The 20,606-nt window shown below is 38.7% G+C and overlaps 1 protein-coding gene across 1 annotated transcript in view; it reads right to left on the bottom strand.

Moving 5' to 3' along the window:
* FRAS1 (Fraser extracellular matrix complex subunit 1) overlaps window positions 1–20,606 on the bottom strand; it is a 467,548-nt gene that overhangs the window by 91,655 nt on the left and 355,287 nt on the right. The window contains exons 36-44 of the mRNA XM_021669641.2: window positions 18,832–18,963; window positions 17,655–17,780; window positions 15,478–15,725; window positions 10,918–11,066; window positions 10,572–10,734; window positions 8,697–8,832; window positions 2,708–2,898; window positions 1,535–1,688; window positions 97–360 (exon numbers count right to left, since the gene is read on the bottom strand). Coding sequence (XP_021525316.2) covers window positions 97–360; window positions 1,535–1,688; window positions 2,708–2,898; window positions 8,697–8,832; window positions 10,572–10,734; window positions 10,918–11,066; window positions 15,478–15,725; window positions 17,655–17,780; window positions 18,832–18,963 — 1,563 coding nt within the window. The remainder of the gene's footprint in view (window positions 1–96; window positions 361–1,534; window positions 1,689–2,707; window positions 2,899–8,696; window positions 8,833–10,571; window positions 10,735–10,917; window positions 11,067–15,477; window positions 15,726–17,654; window positions 17,781–18,831; window positions 18,964–20,606) is intronic.

Raw genomic sequence — 20,606 nt, 5'->3', positions numbered from 1 at the left:
TCCGTCTCAAAAAAAAAAAAAAAAAGAACTACATACTGGACAAAGAAGAAATGAAGATATAAAAACCATAGTCACTCTCCTTGATTTTTGTGGTACCTGCTGAGAGCTGTAGGCCTTGGTTTATAGCCAGGTGGGGTGTGTCACTTGTAGGCAGTTCTATGTAGATCTCCATCCTCCCTGTGTCCATGTGGAGGCCATCAGTGAGGGAGAACTGGAACTCATCCACCGCCATGCCAGGGACATCAGGCATGTACCCAACCAGCCCAGCTAGGATGTCCTGGTATGTGAAGGAAGAGCCCTGGGCTAAAACCATTCCATTCTTCAGAGGCTCTGAAGCAGTTTGCTTCTGGAGTAGATGACCTGAGGAAGGAGGTAAAGAAAAGCAAAACAATGGTAGAATATATATATATATAAAATCAAAAATTGTCTAATTTTGCCAAGTAGTATGAGTCTGAGTAGAATGTCAAGTGCCTCAGAGGCTCTTGGTGCCAACAGCTTAGCATTTTACATAGAAGCACAGGGTGCTGCTCTGTGGCCTCATCTACAAAAAAAGAAGACAAAGTCCCACTTATCGTAGTTAAAAAGTCTCTTAAGGAGACACAGATGGATGCGGTAATATAGTGACTTACAAATTACATCTCCATCCACAAATTCAAACTCACTTCATTATCTAAATCTTATTTTTCCCTTCTGCAAAGTGAAAATAGCACTCTCTTCACTCACTGTCTTTCTCTTAGGGCATCAAGAGTGAGAGATAGGAATATGCTTTAAATTCATTTTCAATTAAAGGAGAAAATAAGCATCTTTTAGATTGAAGCATATATGTCTGTTTTCAAGGGTCATGTACCACAACAGGACAGTCAAAGTGCTTCTTTCAAGAAAGTGAAAGTGAATGGAAGCAAGGTGAAATACAATGCCCAACAGTCTTCTATTAACCCTTCAGCTACAGCAACAATTTAATCTTTAAAAGACCAATGGGCAATACGATGAATTGAGACACACCATTTGCATTCCAGAACTTTAGCCAATAACTGGGGAGATGGCTCTTAAAAAAAGAAGCAGGTAGAAGATCCCAACAGTGGTTTTTGCATCTGGTTTAAATGAGGAAAAGTGCTTTCTTTGCAAAAGAAACAAGTTCATAAAGATGTCTAATATGCATTTACAAGGATGCATGAAATGGCTCAGGATTATCAAACACTGATGTCTACCCTGAGAAGAGGATAGAGAAACTCTGAGAAGAGAATAGGCAAACTCTGAAACCTCTTTCGCTTAAAGTTACATAGAAAAGAAAAAAACACAGCTGAAATTAAACTTCAGAGACACTAATTAACTGGGATTGAGACTTCTTAAACAACCAATGTCTACCACGACTCCAAAAAATATTAGCCAGTTGTGAATTTGATTATACTTTGATGCAAAGAAAGCGCCATATACAGGAAAAGAAAAGAAATAATCAACTGAAATACATGTTTTCTTTCTAATAGCCCATCGGGCATCTCAATTAAGAAGATTTTCATAGCAGTTTGTGCCCTACCGTGGTCAGGCTTTTTTGTCAATACAAAAATGAGCTCATTATCTGGGGTGTCCAGGTCTTGCAGGCTCAAAGAAGAATTGCTTATCACCACTCCCAAGCTCAGCTGCACTCTGAGGGGCTGCAAGGTCATCCTGGGAGGCTCATCGTTCTTCCTCTGATTAAAGTATAAACTATTAGATCTCACACAGATATTTAAGAAGAAAGAAAATGTACATTATTCAGAGACAGTATCATTGCTATAGAAACTTTCACTATTAAAATAGCATTTAATGTGTCACCATCTTTACTTCTCAAGCAAAATGATTAGTTTGAAAATAGAGCAAGTCAAAGAAATAAAATGTCCCCTTCAAAGGAAGCTGATGGACATTTCATGAAAGTATTCTCAGATATCTTCCATAAATACAATGACCATATCTTCTATATTAGAAATATGGACATGTGATTGTGATTTGACAAGTACAAGTATTAATATATTTTGGAGATAAAAGACCATACTAATTGAACTCAGAACTGTCTTAGAAAATGCTAAGCATATCACAGTACATGTAGAAGGACACCATATTTGAAAGTGTGGGTTTCTAAAGCTGTCTCCCTGTCCTGGTGCCAACCCCTTTCCACCATTGATCCTTTAGAGTGCCGAGGGTTCTTTATATTTTATTTTCCCAAGGCAGTGGATATTTCATTCTGAGGTTTATCTTCCCCCTTCCCCATCTCTCTCTTGGTATAGCAACCCTGTGTGGTTGCTCAAATGAGAATAAATACAGTATCAAGGAACATATTTCTTTGATGTTACAATTAAATAAATGCAGTAAAATAAGAAAAGGCAAATATGCCTATAGAACCAAACACAATTTCAGAGAAAAATAGACATATATAAGTTTTCATTTAAATATCTAACTGGCAAGGCATCTCTCTCTGACCTTCACAAACTGTTTTTCACACCAAACAAATAAACTTTATCCTGAAATGGAAATTCGTATTTCTAACTCAAGCCTTCCCCAAATGCCAAGCTTAATTCTACAAATTTCCTGAAGGCTATATTTTTTAAATGACCTTCAATTTTGAAGGTCAAATCCAATCTTCTTTGCTTTTGAGTCCCTATAAAGAAAGCTGTTTAATGGTGTGAAATATTGTGGTCAAGAGCTCGACCTTTCCAACTTCCAAAGTCTTTACCTCAATGGTGATATTGATGCTGTGAATTTCTGAACGACTGGTTCCATCACTCACATAAAAACTAAAAATATCATGGGTTGGCTCAATGCTTTCATGAACACTCTGAAAGTAGTAAATGTAGTTTTCCAGGACGTCTTGAATAGGGAATGATGCCTCTAGGTCACTGGTAGTTTCAGGGCCAAAGCGATCACCTGCATCAACATCAAGAGAGCATTTTTACCTTGATCTATCAATTCCTGCTTACTAGGCTGAACTAGAAAACAAGGTATCATTTTCAGCAAAAAATGAAAATGTGTTTGAGGCTAAAGGTGGGAGAGTGGGATAAACACAAGATCAGGAATTGGAAGGCCTGAGTCAGATCCCAGTTTCCTCACTGACTATTTCTCATCTATAAATGGATATACTTGCCCTGCCATTTCCACAAGGAATCAAATGAGATAATATGCAAAAAAAAAAAAAAAAAAAAAAAAAAAAAAAAAAAAACAAACACACTTATAATAATGTATATAACACAGAACCATTGGTTGTTTTATTAGGAGTCTTTGATCATAACATGTTACTAAGGCAAGTGACAATACAGAAGCAGAGATTTTACCTTAAGCTCCAGCCAGTTTCAAAACCATTCTATCTGGCATATCCTGCATGAGGAACCCTCTTTCACTACATAAGAAAATGTTAAATGCATATCTTTTAATCTAAGAAACATCTGTAGTGTTAACTGTGTATTTTTTTATCTAAGAAACATCTGCAGCATGTTTTCATTGGACCTCCCAGTTTCTTAAGGGAACCTCTGCATGGGTCAGAGCCCAGCCCCTGGGATAGTGCACTAGGGCTATTGTGATGCTCTGGAACCATTCAGAGCTCAGGTACCATTCAGATACTATGATGTTCAGGTAGGATTCAGGCACCGAGGTGCCTGGGTACCACCATTCAGGTACTAAGATGCCCAGTTACCATTCAGAGCTCCACAGAAAATGCTGGCTCACGTTACTCCTCTCATCCCAACCCCAAACACTGCAAAAGGCCCAGGGGAAGAGTAAGCAATATCTAAATGATAGATGTCTTGTCTTTTACTTGATTTTAATTTGAGTCTAATCAATTCATTTGAAATTGTCACTACAATGTTATTCTAGAGAGAGGAGAAAAAGAAAACCCCTGTCTTCAAACATTCCCTGGATATACATCAACACAGAAAAGTGCAGCTAGCAGATCTGAAGGCAAGAGGCTTTCCTCTTCCCTTCTCCATGACCCTTCGTAAAAATCAGATCATAAATTAAAAGGCTATTTACTTCCTGAATTCTAGACAGTGTCACATTTATTAGAATTCATTTGAAAGAAGACCTCTACACAATATTTTTCTTTAATGACATAAATTTTCTTAAATTTTACCCCTCAGCTTTTATTCCTCTAGGCACTAGAGGCTGAGCGAGGTCCAAGTGGCCAGTGACCCAATAATCACTAGGACATATAGTTCAGGCTTTCCAGAAGGAACGGCTAATATTCCTTCCAATTTTTTTTTTTTTTTTTTTTTTTTTGAGACAGAGTTTCACTCTTGTTACTCAGGCTGGAGTGCAATGGCGCGATCTCGGCTCACCGCAACCTCCGCCTCCTGGGTTCAGGCAATTCTCCTGCCTCAGCCTCCTGAGTAGCTGGGATTACAGGCACGCACCCCCATGCCCAGCTAATTTTTTGTATTTTTAGTAGAGACGGGGTTTCACCATGTTGGCCAGGATGGTCTCGATCTCTTGACCTCGTGATCCACCCGCCTCTGCCTCCCAAAGTGCTGGGATTACAGGCTTGAGCCACCGCGCCCGGTCTCCTTCCAATTTTTAATTTTTCCTTCCATTTATCACTTTAAACAGGGGAGTGGTGTCTTTATTTGTGTCAAAAATAGCCTAAGTAGTGACTGGGCACAGTGGTTCATGTCTGTAATCCCAACACTTTGGGAGGCCAAGGCAGGAGGATTGCTTGAGCCTAGGACTTCAAGACCAGCCCAGGCAACATAGCAAGACTCTGTCTCTACAAAAAATACTCCCCCAAAATTTTCCGGGCCTGATGGTGCATGCCTCTAGTCCCAGGAACTTGGGAGGCTGAGGTAGGAGAATTACTTGAGGCTGGGAGGTTGAGGCTACACAGTGAGTCATGATCATGCCACTGCATTCCAGCCTGGGTGACAGAGCAAGACCCTGTCTCAAAAAAACAAAAAGCCTAAGTAAAGTAAATGGTGCCTATAAATATACACAAGTATAATAATGTCTTATTTTAAATCATTGAAGAACAAACTGTTCAACAAGTGAATCTGTCACTGAACCTTTAAGCTCCAATCCTTTCCTTTTAAAAAACTGTACCTTCTATTTCTGACATAAATCTTTCTTATTAATGTGCTACCTGCTTTCTTAAACAGAACATATGATGTGCAAATTAAATAGGTGTTGAAGCACGCAGGCGCTCATTGTGAACATCCATTACCGCATAGCACTGGTACAAAGCAATAACCAGAGGTAATCCAGGTAGGTCCTGTCTTGTTTTTGCCAGTCCTGAATGAATTCAGACTCCATGCCATTAGATTTCATATCTAACAAAACAATTATTCTCTTTCTTTTCTTGGTGAAAAGTAAAAGCTGCTTCTTTAACAGTTTTTAAAAAGATGTTTTTCTGATCAGCTAGGTTCTAAATTTAGGTAGCTAGTTTCTTTTCTGTTTTGAGGCAGGGTCTCCCTCTGCCACCCAGGCTGGAGTGCAGTGGTGTGATCATAGCTCACCACAGCCTCAAATTCCTGGGCTCAACTGATCTTCCTGCCTCAGCACCCCAAGTAGCTGAGAATACAGGCATGAGCCACCACGTCAAGCTAATTTTTAAATTTTTTTTTTTTTTTTTTTTACAGAAAGTGTAAGCTTTGGTTTATTGTTCATGTACCTTACAGATAAAATTTGTGTCTAATTCTGGTTTACATTTTTGCCAGAGTCCTTTTTTTTTTTTATTGCTTTTAGGTTTTGGGGTACATGTGAAAAACATGCAAGATTGTTGCATAGGTGCATACGTGGCAGTGTGATTTGCTGCCTTCCTCCCCTTCACCTATATGTGGCATTTCTCCCCATGCTATCTCTCCCCTACTCCCCACTCCCCGCTGTCCCCCCAACTCCCCTGCAACAGACCCCAGTGTATAGTGCTCCCCTCCCTGTGTCCATGTATTCCCATTGTTCAATACCCGTCTATGAGTGAGAACATGCGATGTTTGATTTTGTGTTCTTGTGTCAGTTTGCTGAGAATGATGGTTTCCAGGTTCATCCATGTCCCTACAAAGGATGTGAACTCATCGTTTTTGATGGCTGCATAATACTCCATGGTGTATATGTGCCACATTTTTCCTGTCCAATCTATCATCGATGGGCATTTGGGTTGGTTCCAGGTCTTTGCTATTGTAAATTGTGCTGCAATGAACATTCGTGTGCATGTGTCCTTATAGTAGAACGATTTATAATCCTTTGGCTATATACCCAGTAATGGGATTGCTGGGTCAAATGGAATTTCTATTTCTAGGTCCTTGAGGAATCGCCACACTGTCTTCCACAATGGTTGAACTAATTTACACTCCCACCAACAGTGTAAAAGTGTTCCTATTTCTCCACATCCTCTCCAGCATCTGTTGTCTCCAGATTTTTTAATGATCGCCATTCTAACTGGCGTGAGATAGTATCTCAATGTAGTTTTGATTTGCATTTCTCTAATGACCAGTGATGATGAGCATTTTTTCATATGCTTGTTGGCCTCATGTATTTCTTCTTTTATAAAGTATCTGTTCATATCCTTTGCCCATTTTTGAATGGGCTTGTTTGTTTTTTTCTTGTAAATCTGTTTTAGTTCGTTGTAAATTCTGGATATCAGCCCTTTGTCAGATGGGTAGGCTGCAAAAATTTTTTCCCATTCTGTTGGCTGCCGATTCACTCTATTGACCGTTTCTTTCGCCGTGCAGAAGCTGTGGAGTTTGATTAGGTCCTATTTGTCTATTTTGGCTTTTGTTGCCAATGCTTTTGGTGTTTTGGTCATGAAGTCCTTGCCTACGCCTATGTCCTGAATGGTTTTGCTGCTAATTTTTATATTTTTATTTTTTTTAGTAAAGATGAGGTCTTGTTGTGTTGCCCAGATTGGTCTCAAATACCTGGGCTCAAGCAATCCTCCCACCTCGGTTTCCCAAAGTGCTGAAATGACAGGTTTGAGCCACTGTGACCAGCAGCTAGTTTCCTATACATAGGACAGACTCAGCTCTAAACAGAGGCAGAGGAGCCTCTCCCATGGGGCAAGGGATGGGGTCTTTAGTTAATATACCTTGTGGCAATTATTTTGCCCTCTTAAATGCTTGTTTGTTCCTTTCACATTTATACCAATATTATTGTAGAGCAGCAGTTCTCTAAGTGTGGTTCTTGGGCCAGCAGCAATGGCATCACTTGTAAGCTAGTGAGAAATGCAAATTCACAGGCCCACACCAACCTCCTAAAACAAGAACTCGGGTTGCCTCCCCAGGAAACTGTTTCACAGCAGATTCAACCCTCGAGGTGATTCTATTGCACCTTAAAGTTTGAGAACCACTTTTTAGAGAGGTTGAAGCTTGCCAGAAATTTGACTTCTTAGCCAGTGGCTAGTCCTCTACGTGGAATATCTCTGCACTTTCACGCATTTCAGGTTGATGTAAAACAGTGTTCGGAAGGCTTAATAAGAAACCACATGGAGAGAAGGGGTGGTTGGTGTAGATATCCTTTCATTGTTTCTCACCTTTGCCTATGTGCTTCCTTCTGCAGGAAATGCCACTTTCCCTCTGTCCAGCACCATTCCCACTAGCCCTTCAGGTTCCAACTCAAATGCCACTTCCTCAGACTTTTTTACTTCCCAGGAAAAATTGCTTTGTCCTACTTACTCTCTCAGTGCTTTGTTCCTTTCCCTGTCCTAGCATTTTTCATTTATTGTAATTTATCAGTCTTCCTATCTGTCTCTCATTCGAGGCACATGAGTCTGTGTCTTATCTTTACATCCACTGAATCTAGCACAAACATTTGTTGAAATAAACCTAATTCTGCAATAAGCAGATCTGAGGCACACATTGAAAGGCAATGGGGGGAAAAAGACCCAAGACTTGTGTAAGAAAACATGACCACTGCTAAATGAGTTCCTGGTAACCAGGCTCAAATCCCAGGCCCCATGCTGGCCCCAGACACCTGCAGTCAGTGGCCTCTCCATGGGAGCTGCTAGCTGCATGCCAATTAGAGCCCAGAGCTGGCTCTCAGGCAGCTTCGTGCAGGGAAAGCAGCACAGGAACCTGCCAGGAGCTGTCTCAACTGCCAGTCACAGCAGGTCTCAGGGGACCTTTGAACAGTACATGCCTTCTTGCCTCTTCATCTCTGTGATAACCACCAGAGGGCCCAGGGCAGATGGTGGAGGGGAGGGTTGTGGAAGAAAAAGGGTGTCACAGATAAACAAGCTTGCATTTCAATTCATGTCATATCTGTAGAAGGAGCTGAGACAGAAGCTATGGTTCAGCTAAACTGCAGTTGCCTCACAATAGAAGCGCAGGAATTTTTATTTCCTGGACACTCAGTTCTGAGTGTAATCCACAAGCCCTTCTGCCCCATTGCTGGCATTCCAAATCCCCTTCCCCTGCTCTATTTTTTCTGTAGCATTTATTCACCGTCTAACATCTTATATAATCTTCTCATTTATTAGGTTTTTGTCTCCCCAACCCCACCAGGATTGAAAGCATTGTGAAGGGAGGGGGTTTGTCTGTTTTGTTTATTGATATATCCCTAGTGCTTAAGTGCCCAGCATACAGAAAATGCTCAGTAAATTTTTGTTGAATTAATGAAACTTTCCTTCCATTTCTTCAAAATGGTTCTACTCCTCTGTAGTTCTCCATCTCCATGTTTAGTTGGAACCAAGGTCCTCTTCCCTCTATCCCCCCTTCTCTCAAGGTCCTGAACACTTCTGCAGGAAGTGGTACCTGTTCCTGTGTTCTCAATGCAGCCATATTTGGGCAGAGCACTTAGTTTAATGATGGCATCTCCCTGGAGGTTGTCATCATCATCAGTAGCAAAGAAATGGTGAAATGAGAGTGGGGCTCTTCCTCCCTCGTCAACCTAAAGAAGAAAAGAACGTAGATAGTCCTTGGTGATTTCACATAACCACAGTTAAAAAAGAGCTGGATTGCAAAGTACTGCTCGGGTGACCTTCCAGCGCTAGTTCCACTTCTTTGAGGAGGCAGACCCTCTACAGATGAGATGAGGAATGTGTATGCTGCTGAAACCAGGCAATCTTTCAGTGCCTCTCAACGCTACACTCAGACATGATGACTTCTGTATCTCCCTTCAAAGCTGTACTTCATTCAGTGATGGATCTGGTTATAAAGCAGCTCTGGCCCATTCTAATCACCCGCCTCACTTCAGCTGCCTGCCAGGATGGCCACCTTCCTTCCGCATCAACATTCAAAAGCCCACAGCTACAGAATGATAGATCCAGTTCTCCTGCAGATACTGTGAGGGTGACTGTGTCCTATAGGCATTCTCATCCAGAATAAAAGTCCCATTTATTCTTTTATATTATATATTTATAGGTATGTAGCAAGAAAGGTTCACCATATCTGAAAGCTAGTGCTTATCTTAATGTCAAGGAAGAAAATAAATCACTGTAAGTAAAAGCAGTTGCTCAAACTAAATTTTTCCTTTAGGGCTCTATTTTGTATGCTAACCCTGCAACCTGAGCCTGGTGTTTTTCACTAGCCTGCTGGAGATGGTCAAGCCATTTCCCCTGAATAACTCTTAGCTAACTGCAGGAAGATTACAAAGGGGAAGGTCACTCTGACTCTGGGAATGCAGATAGTCCAAATGGCTTCCCCAAGGTGTAAAAATGGAAAAATGGGAGGAGTATCAGAACCACTTAGAAATAACTCAGTTTTATGAATTTTCAGTTGCTCAACAAAACCAGAAAAACTCCAGAGCTTCTGGCATAATGGTATGTCCACAGAGCAGGGAGAAAGTGAATTAACTTTTGTGGACTCCCTACCATGAACTGGGTACTGTGCTAGGGGGTTTCCATACTATTTTATTAATCATTAGAGAAATTCTTTATGTAGTAGAAAATGATAATATTTTAAAGACAAGAGCCAGGTATGGGACTACAGGTCCATAGTCTCACTTATTAAGGAGGCTGAAGTGGGAGGATTGCTTGAGCCCAAGAGTTCAAGCTCAGCCTGGGCAACGTAGTGACACCTCCCCTCTTAAAAATATGTGAAAAAATTAAAAAGACAAGGAAACAAAAAGTAAAATAAATAAAAATTTAAAAAGACAAGGAAACTGAGGCAAAGAAAGATTAAGTGTATGGTACAAGGCCACTCAGCTGATAAGTGACAGAACTGGCATTTGAACTCATGTCTGGGTACTGAATGATCAGAATGCATTTGTATTGCTCTGCCCAGAAAGGAACTGTCAATATTGTTTACAGTGCTAAGTACTGACTTGATTTAAGGAGTGATTCAGGGGCATTGTCCAGGTTTTAGTTGCTGCCAAAATTAGATTATAAACTCCTCAAAGATATATTCTTTTTCTATTTTTATTCCCAATACTAACAACATCTAGCATGGTGGCTAGCACATAAATATTTGTTGACTAAATGATGGAGATATAATGATTTGATCTTTTGCATATTTATTTTCAAACTTAATAAAACCTCGTGATTGAAAACCATGCATATCTTGATACCGCTGCTTGGATATTTTGGGGGAAATACTTGGCAGCAATTTAGGCAGAAATCCTGCATTGATATTTCTACGGATCCCAGTTCTCTATAGTACTCACTGTTTACTGATGTAAGAATTGTTTACCGTGATAAGGTCAGCAAAAGCAATGACTGGAGGTGGATCTTCAGCAGGAGTGATCATGATGGTAAACATCTGATTGTCCAGATGGTTGTGGTCCATATCAGAGACAGAGAAATAGAAGCTATCAGTAACCAGATGACCATCCGTTTCAAACACAGCTGAGTATCTATAAAAAGCCAAAAAGAATCAAACAAATAAGCCACAATGACAAACCAGGTAAGATGGCTACATCTTTGTTTAAAAATGGGGCCAAAGCAATAAATTCTTTCAACAGAGCTACAACCAGTTGCTGAAATATTTTCATACAATTTTTAAAGAATCTGTCAAATAATACAAAATGATTATGTACCTGATTTTCTTGTTATTGATGTCTTCCATTGTGAAATTGGAAACTTCTGAGAGTTCTTCCACCTCAGATCCTGAGATTCTTAAAAGAGTACCATATGTGGGCAGATAATTTAACTGAATCCAGATCTCTGGGTCGGGGGAAGAATCATCCTAATCAGGTAAATATGAGGCAGGACATGAATGCACATTTGCAGGAATAAACACTACCAGTAGCTAAAGATCTATGGGTGTTTCTCTCTCTGCTAATTGGAAAAGTCTCTTTCTCTTTGTCATAAAGCAACATTACTTCAAACCACAATAAAAAATCCTAGTGTTTATTCTCCCCCAAATTCCTCTTTGATAACATCTTTTTCTAAGAGTAGCTTACTTTCTTGAATTTTTAAAAATAGCTTGATATATTACTACAGAATATATATTTTTAGTTTTTTTAACTTAGAAATATGAAGTTGACTTTACTCTTTTGCAATTTATTTATTTGTTTACTTAATATTAGACTGCTAAGTTCCATCCATATTGTTGGACGTTGCTATAATTCATCTGTTTTGAGGTTTGTTAATATTCTGTCAAGTTAGTAGACCATAAGTTATCCATTATCTTGTGGTGGGCATTTGGTTTGTTTCAATATTTTCACTGTTACAGACAGTAGTGCTATGAACATTCTTGCACAAGTTCTTTGCTGTGTGTGTGAAAGCTTCTCTTGGGTAGTAATCTAGGAATAGAATGGTTAAGGTATATGAATATTTATCTTCAAATGGCAATGCCACATTCTTTCCCAAAAGTTTACACTCCCACCAGCAAAGTAAAGAACATCCAGTGGATCCACTGCCTTCCCCACACTTGGTATAAAATGGTATATGGTTTTAATATGCTTTCCCCGATCACTAATGAAGACGAATGTCTCTTCATATGTTTATTGACCATCCAGGTTCCTCTTCTGCGGAATTCCTATTCATGTCTTGTGCTTATTTTTCTATTTGATTATCTTTTTCTTCGTGATCTGCAGGAGTGTTATATTTCTTTTGTTATTTTTGGTTATGTATTTTGCAAATACCGTTTTCCCATTTGTAACTGGCCTGTTTGCTGCCTTTATGGTGTGTTTTGATGAACATAAATTTCCTTTTTAATATAGTCAAATTTACCAATCTTTTATAGTTAGAACTTTTTGTTTCTGGCTTAAGAAATTTTGCCCTTCCTCAGTAGCATAAAAAATAATCACTTATATCCTACAAAGATTTGTATAATTTTACTTAAGGTGTTTCAGTTCTTGATCTGTCTGGAGTCAATATCTGCATAGGGTGTGAGGCAGTGTGCAAATTCGTTTTTTGACATACATATAATCATTTTGTGCAGATCCATGTTTTAAAGAGTGTCTCCTATTTCTACTGCTCGGCTTGCTATCTCTGGTTTTTGAGGATTTTTTTTTTTTTTTAATTGAGACGGAGTCTCACTCTATTGCCCAGGCTGGAGTGCAGTGGTGTGATTAGTGATCTTGGCTCACTGCAACCTCCACCTTTTGGGTTCAAGTGATTCTCATGCCCCAGCCTCCTGAATACTGGGATTACAGTCACACACTACCACCCTGGGCTAATTTTTGTATTTTTGGTAGAGATAGGGTTTCACGATATTGGCCAGGCTGATCTCAAACTCCTAACTTCAAATGAGCTATGTGCCTCGGCATCTCAAAGTGCTGGGATTACAGGCGTGAGCCACTGTGCCATCTCTGTTTCATATAGTTCCATGCGTGAGTCTGTTTTTGGATTCTCTAATATATTCCTCTGCTACACTATTTTAAATGAGCTGTATATTTAATACACGTTGGTATCTGGTAAGGTAAGTCCCCTTGCTCTCCTACTATTCTTTTTCAGAAAGTTCATCGTTTGTTTTTGTTTGTTTTTGAGACAGGGGTTTACTCTGTCATCCACCCCGGAGTGAGTGCAGAGTGTAGTGGTACCATCAAAGCTTAAAGCATCCTCAACCTCCCAGGCTCATCCTCCCACCTCAGCCCCCAAGTAGCTGGGACTACAGGCATGAGCTACCATGCCTGGATAATTTTTGTATTTTTGTAGAGACAGGGTCTTGCCATGTTGTCCAGTCTGGTATTCTTTCTTACATATTTTAGAATCGACTTATTAAGATCCATAAAATGTTATTAGACTTTTGATTGGAACCGAATTGAATTGAAAGATCGTTTGGTGAGGGAACTGATGCCTTTTCAATATTAAATGTTATTACTCATGAATATGGCATGTCTTTTCATTTATTTAATACTTTTTAAATGTCTGTCAAGTAAGTGTTATAATTTTCCATGTAGAAATACTGACTGGTTTTTGTTAGGATTAGACTAAGAGACATCCTTTTTTCTTAGTGCTATTATGGTAAGATCTTTTTAGTTAGGTTTATTGGCTTTTTTCTTTCTTTGCTTATGTATAGAAATGCTATTGCTGTCTGTTGATCTTATATCTGGCCCATTGGTAAATTCCCCTTTTTTCTAATACTTTTTGTCAAGAGATTCTTTTCTACATAGTCAGTCATAACATCAATTTTCCCTAGAAGTCACATATCTTTTGTTACATTTACTCTTACGTATGTAATATGTAATGTTATTATACACAGAATCATATTTTGAATAATTTTTTGGCTGGTGCATAGAAATGCTATTACCTTTTTAAGATTAATTTTATCCTCCCCACATTGCATATGAGAAAACTGAGGCCTAAAGACTTTAAATAACTTGCTAAGGGTCACGACGCTAGTAAGTGGTGGGCTTGGATTAAAATCCAACCAATTGCAACTCCAGAACCCATACTGTTCTTTTCCTGCTTGTTTACTTGCAGTGCACAGCAAACTATGTATATAAAACCACCACTAAGAAGTAAATCACACATAATCCAACTTTTTCCTTTTTGTCTCCTCCAACATTGTATCACTGTGTTCCAGTTAATAACACTTAAACTAAGAACAGACCCATCTGTTCCTAAGCCTTTACACTCTGCCCTATTTGTGATGAAGATTTTGGATGGCCTTTCCAGTCCTTCTAGATGTTCACTGAAAGCTTTCTAATTCTGCATATCTGGAAAAGTTTTTCCATGAATCTAAGTACAAAATTCTTCTACAACCCTCAGAGAAAGTTAGTGTATAACCTACCTAAGTCTTTAAAATGTATGCTATGCTTTCAGCAGGCTAGAATAGTTCTTTTGGAGTTTTTCTGCTCTGGTGGGTAAATTCACATTCAATCAATTTCTGAAAATACATATTCAGTTGCCAATGGGCTTGCATTTTGACATGCAGCTTATAATATGCAGTTAATGGGCAGGAACTGCTCCTGGAGCGCTATTTTGGACTGTGAAACATTTTTCAAGCCTTGGTGATCTAGTGATTAAATCTGAATTCATACATTTTTATGAATTCACAAATTTCATAAGATTCAAAAGACCATAACTTATGGTAAAAATCACCTGTCAATTAAAAACAAAAAACAAAATCAAAGCTGTTCTGAAATTATAGTAGACCTGTGAGAAGAATTAGGGTGGAATACAGTTTCCTATAATTGAAGAAAGGACCATTTAAGGGAAAAATCCATGTAAAAGCAATTGTTTCCAGACCAATGTTTTATCTTACATGCTGCTATTCAGGACTAGATTTTATACTGAGATTCTTCAGCCCAGAAAAGGGTTACTTAAAAGTATATGGCATTAAAAAAAAAAAAAAGTCTAGGCCATTAGTTGGAACTTTAAGATTAGTAAAGGAAAAAATCAATATGATTAGCATTCAGATAATTATTCTTCCTTTCAAGGCATTGTAAAAACTAGTCATTATTATGTTTACATAGAGAGCACATATCTGCTTACAACATACATAACTGCAAAATAAAATTAATTATCCTTATTATCCTTAGCTCCTAAGGTAGAATCAAAGGAAGAAGATGAGTTTAATTACTCAGGATCACTTATAAAGTTAGGACCAGAAGGGGAAACAAGCCCGAGTCCTTGATCCTCTCCTTGGCCCCCTAACCACACTGCTTCTTGTGGGGCATGAGAAGGAGGGCGAGTCAGTGATCTGGCTGGGAAATCTGACAGAGAGGCACTGCCCCAGGGATTTTTCAGCATTCCATCTAGACTAGACCTGAGACAGAAACTGATGGCAAGTGGGTTTTCTCTCAGGGGCCATGGAACATCATTACCTACTAGTCATTGACCACATAAGCACTAAAATGTTTTTTTCTTAAACTTCCCATTGGAAATATAATGGATGGAGTTTAAACAATGGGGACTTGGGCTTTTATGACACTGTCTTCCTTTCCTGTTGACAATCATCCATCCCTACACATACTCATTGTGTTTTCATCAAAAATTTGCCCATTCACTTCTCTGCTTATGAGACACTAGGAGAAGCAGGATAAACAGTGTAACTACTTCTAAGAGTGGAAGGTAGGAAAGCTGAGAAAAAGGTTCTTTATGTGACCATATACCTGCTGCCCCAAATATTCAGCCATGGCATCACTGTCCAGTCTGTCTCATAAGAATGGCGGTGGAAAACAAATAGAGCAAATGTAAGAACTTACCACATAAGCCAGGTGTGATCTAGTGATTATGGCTGTGCTTTTACTAGCGACAGTAATGCTCAGAGAGGAGCCAGCAGCCAGTCGAGGTCCTTGGTCTTCTGATAGTGACACCTCTACTCTCACTTCCAGCATTGTCACCGTGAGGCCATCTGTGACTGAGATCTCCATGCTGTCTTCCCGGGCAGAGGAACCATCATGTATGTACTGCAGAGCATTTTTCTCAATATCCTTATAGGTGAAAGTGTCACCTTCCAGGAATAAAACAAATTGCAAACCAGTTGCTTCTGGGAATAATGCTTTTCATGATTTGTTTTCAGGATTTTAAGGTTCATATAGGATCATAAACTCAGGGAGTTACAAGCTATCCAACCACTCGCCTAATATAGGATTCCCTTTACACCACCCTTGAGAAAGGGTAATTGGTGTCTCCTTTAATACTTTCACGGTGGGAGGCTTATTGTTTTCCAAGGTAGCTAATTCCACTGGAGATAGCCTTAGGTTTGTTTTTAAGTTCTTAATCATATTGAGCTAAAATCTGCCTCTATAATATCCAGTCATTACTTCTAGTTCTAGAAAAATAAAGGATAAGCCTCTGTTCTTTATGACAACTCTTTTGGAATCTTATCTTAATACAGAAAATTTTTTGAAAAACTTAAGAAACTAAATTATGCTTGATGAACCTTTAAGAAGTCTGCTTTATTTGAAGATTTTAAAATTAAAAATGAAAAAATATACTTGAAGTTAGAAACCTAAACTGTGCAGTCTGGAGTACTAATTCATGATAAATTTGATAGGTGTTATGTAAAAAAAGTTTCAAGTTCACATACCTTTGGAGAAAAAGTGAATAAATAAAATTTAAAATATTTTTATACTGCAGGATTCATTTTAGTATATAAATATTAAAGCTTCTCAAACTTGTCATGGAACCCTTTTTATGAGAAATGCCTCTTAGTGCCATTAGCCCTAATGATTTCACAGAACACAGTTGTGAAATTGCTCTTCTTGGATATTATATTCAACTCTATCCTTTGATAGATTATTAGTTCTAATAATTAGTGCTATGTAATGAGATTAAAGAATTTGCTCATTCTCTGTATTCATCTTCTAAGCCTTCGATCTCAACACTGTGTTACTGTATTTTACTGGTGCTAGTGGCATTATGCCTATAAAAAGGTAATAAAATGAACTTTTTACCAACACCTTTAGATTTTATATGTTAATTGCACAAATACAGATTAAATGCAATGTTAAAGAAACTAGACAATGATTGTTATGTTCCTAAAGTAACTCCCTGGAATGTTTCAAATCTATTCTAATGACATTTCTTTAGTTCAGTAAATTTTTGAGTCTACGTTTGTGACTCCCAAACGCTTACTGTGCTTGGTCTTTAAAATTCCATCTACTATCAATGACAAAGATTAGCCCACCAGTAATATTCAGAAGGATGCATTACTGCATCTCTAAAAGGAATCATATAAAGGTTCTGAGAAAGTAGAGATTGTTGGAAGGAGATATAGCATCCAGAGGTGAGTGCTTTGAAAAGGATAATATTTACTTCAATGCATAAGCGCTGACTATTAAAAAATTAGATTTACTAGTGTTCTTTGTGTTTTTCTGTACCTTGTAAATAATGAACATACATTATTTTTTATAATCAGAGGAAGCACAAAAAGAATTATTTTGGAAAGCCAATCACATTACCATACTGTTACATCGCATAGATAATACTTCAAAAACTGTGTTCCTTTTTTTAATAGATGAAGATAGATGTAGTTAACGCTATCAGAGTCATAGCACTAAAAATATTGTGAAGATTCACACACCAAATTAAGACAGATTCATCTCCATGAACAGTGCTAGGAAACCAGCAGCTGATCCCTCATATGGTGTCATTTTGAACGCATTTACTCCAAGTTTCAGAAATCACCCAATTTCACCTATAGTTTAAGGAACCAGCTTCACAGTGTTCAAGGTGGGGTCAGGGGCAGGTGTGGGGCAGAGGTGGAAGTGGGAACAGGAAGAAGTCTCAAATATCAAAGCCAATGAAACTATACACAAAATGAAATAGCTCCTCATAGTCTATATTGCAAAGATACTTTGCTCTTGTCTGAGACACATAAAAATGACTGTAGAGCAAAAATTCTTCCAAGCAGGTCAGCGACAGAGTGTGTAGCTACCTGTGGTCATTGGCCTGTGGAACTCAGCTGTGTGCTTCAGGAGCACACCATGCTGTGGAGGGCTCCGAAGCTCAAAGAAGAGTTTTTCGGGCGCAGCATCCGCATCTCTTACTATCACCTCAAGTCCTGCAGCAGGAGAAGGAAGTGTGGGGAGAGAGAAAGGGCACATTAAAGACGGTAGACTCTGTATATATTAAAGCCACAGACTAGGCTAGCAGTCACATTGTGGGTAATCTGATTGTTATCAGAAAGCACTGCTTCATTCCAATCAGGCACAGAAGAGTGAAAACAGGTTATACAGTCCATTTCCAAACTGCAAGTAGGTTCTTCCAAAAGTTCACGTAAGGTAGTTCTGAATTTAGAACACCTTTTTTCTTCCATACAAATGAGAGTGTGCACAGAGGAAGCCCATAGGTAGGTCATCCCTGACCAGCTGGGTTAGATTTTCTTCCTGAAAATCCTCCTATAATCTGTTGGGCATTCATTGTTTCATCCCTTCTTATTTTTCTAAAGCTACAAAAAAACAAATTGAGCAATGATCACAAAGGTGAGGTGTTGGGTTAAAGTGACAGTTGTCTGTGTACACACAGCTTATTTGCAAGTTTGATAATAACTGATTTCAGGCAAAAACCCATACGTAGCAACTGGATAAGGATCTGTAGAACACACCTAACAAAAATCACAATACCTACTGTTTATTAGTAAAATGTTCTTGATAAAACAATAAATTTCTATACATTAATTAGTACATAGAGTTATATACAAAATAACAGGGCCAACTCTAACTTCTGAAGGTTCTTGTGACCTGTCATTTCTCCTGCTACTCTTCACTTTCTAAATAGAAACAAGAGCCGTCATTGAAATCCCACTCCCCTCTATGTTCTCCTTGTTTCTCTGTTACTTTATATTTTAGTGATGGCAACAAAGCAAACTCCTAGAAAAAAAGTTCTGTGTTGTGTTCCATCACCGAGCACTGGCCTCTGAAGGCTTCATTTCCTTCTCTCTGTGTGGCTTCTGTTTGCATGGAAATGGGCAGGAGGAAGGATACAGGTGAGAACACAGGCAACTTCTGAAAGAGGAATTTGCTTTTTTCTGGCAACCATCAAGAGGTTTGAAGAAGGGCAGCGATCTGGTCCCATTTCCAAAGCCATGTTTCTATCAGGCTCCGAGTTCTTACCTACAGAAGTGCTGCCTCCTCGGCTGACCTCCAGCCGTGGAGCTGTGACCTGGAACACTGGTAGTTGCTGATCACTGGGAAGCAAATGAATGGTGAGGACCATCTCCGGACTTGTGTGTTCGCCGTCCGAAACTAGGAAGGATAAACGCACACACACAGACACACACACACACATATACACACACACACACACATACACACACAAATCAATTTGCAGTCTGGTCATCTTCAGGCATTTCCACAAGCATGTAGCTAGAAACTTTTTTACATTACTTTAACACTTTGAAGAGACATTTACAAATGAAAAAAATAAGCAAGCAAGATGCTGTGAACTTTCTTTTCTATGGATAAGAAAAAAGATAACCATAATAACAAAATCATTCAAAGAGGCTACTTTCACAACAAAGGTGATCTTGATATATGTTAGTGGAAAGGAAGGTAATACAAAATCTGTACCTTAGATGCTACTGGTATACGTTTTTGTTTATGGAAATATTTCTTGATTCAATTCATTCCCTTAATGTTCTAGATAGGTATGTTCTTTCATGTACTTTTTTAGAAATGGCATGTCTATGTCTGATTAGAAAAGAATATTTTTAATAAAAGGCAAAAGATTTATACGATCTGAAGAGAAACCAACCTGCCCATCTGACAAAGGGCTAATAACCAGAATCTACAAATAAACAAATTTACATGAAAAAAAACAAACAACTCCATCAAAAAGTGGGCAAAGGATATGAACAGACACTTCTCAAAAGAAGACATTTATGCAGCCAATAAACATATAAAAAAAAAGCTCAGCATCACCGTCATTAGAGAAATGCAAATCAAAGCCACATTGAGATGCCATCTCACACCAGTTAGAACAGCGATCATTAAAAAATCAGGAGACAACAGATACTGGAGGGATATGGAGAAATAGGAATGCTTTTACACCATTGGTGGGTGTGTAAATTAATTCAACTATGGTAGAAGACAGTGTGGTAATTCCTTAAGGATCTAGAACTAGAAATACCATTTGACCCAGCAATCCCATTACTGGGTATATACCCAAAGGATTACAAGATATTCAACTATAAAGACACATGCACATGTGTGTTTATTACAGCATTGTTCACAATAGCAAAGACTTGGAACCAACCCAAATGCCCATCAAAGACAGACTGCATAAAGAAAATGTGACACATATATGCCATGAAATACTATACAGCCACAAAAAAGGATGAGTTCATGTCCTTTGCAGGGACATCGATGAAGCTGGAAACTATCATTCTCAGCAAACTGACACAAGAACAGAAAATCAAACACTGCATGTTCTCACTCATAAGTGGGAGTTGAACAATGAGAACACATGGACACAGGGAGGGGAGCATCACACACTGGGGTCTGTTGGGGATGGGGGAGTTAGGGGAGTGATAGCATGGAGTTGGGGGATTGGGGAGGGCTACCATTAGGAGAAATACCTAACATTTAGATGATGGGGGGATGGACGCAGCAAGCACAGGTTACCTATGTAACAAACCTGCATGTTCTGCACATGTACCCCAGAACTTAAAGTATAATAATAAAAAAATAAAAATAATAACTTTTTTTTAAAAAGAATATTTTTTAAAAGGACATGCAATACCCATACCAATGTCTCTAATGGCATTAGTGTGGAAGTAAGCAGATCCATTTTTGCCTGGTTATGATATACAATGCCATAAACAGTGAACAAAACAGTAACCTTAAGATTTTATTTCCCTGGACTTTTTGACATCCAAGTGAACACTCAT

This window comes from Aotus nancymaae, unplaced genomic scaffold, assembly GCF_030222135.1.
Source record: "Aotus nancymaae isolate 86718 unplaced genomic scaffold, 86718_ANA_hifiasm-v0.15.2.pri h1tg000006l, whole genome shotgun sequence".
In the NCBI taxonomy this organism is placed as follows: domain Eukaryota; kingdom Metazoa; phylum Chordata; class Mammalia; order Primates; family Aotidae; genus Aotus; species Aotus nancymaae.
Note: the sequence above shows the minus strand (reverse complement) of the source record. Positions and strands in the feature narration are given on the sequence as shown.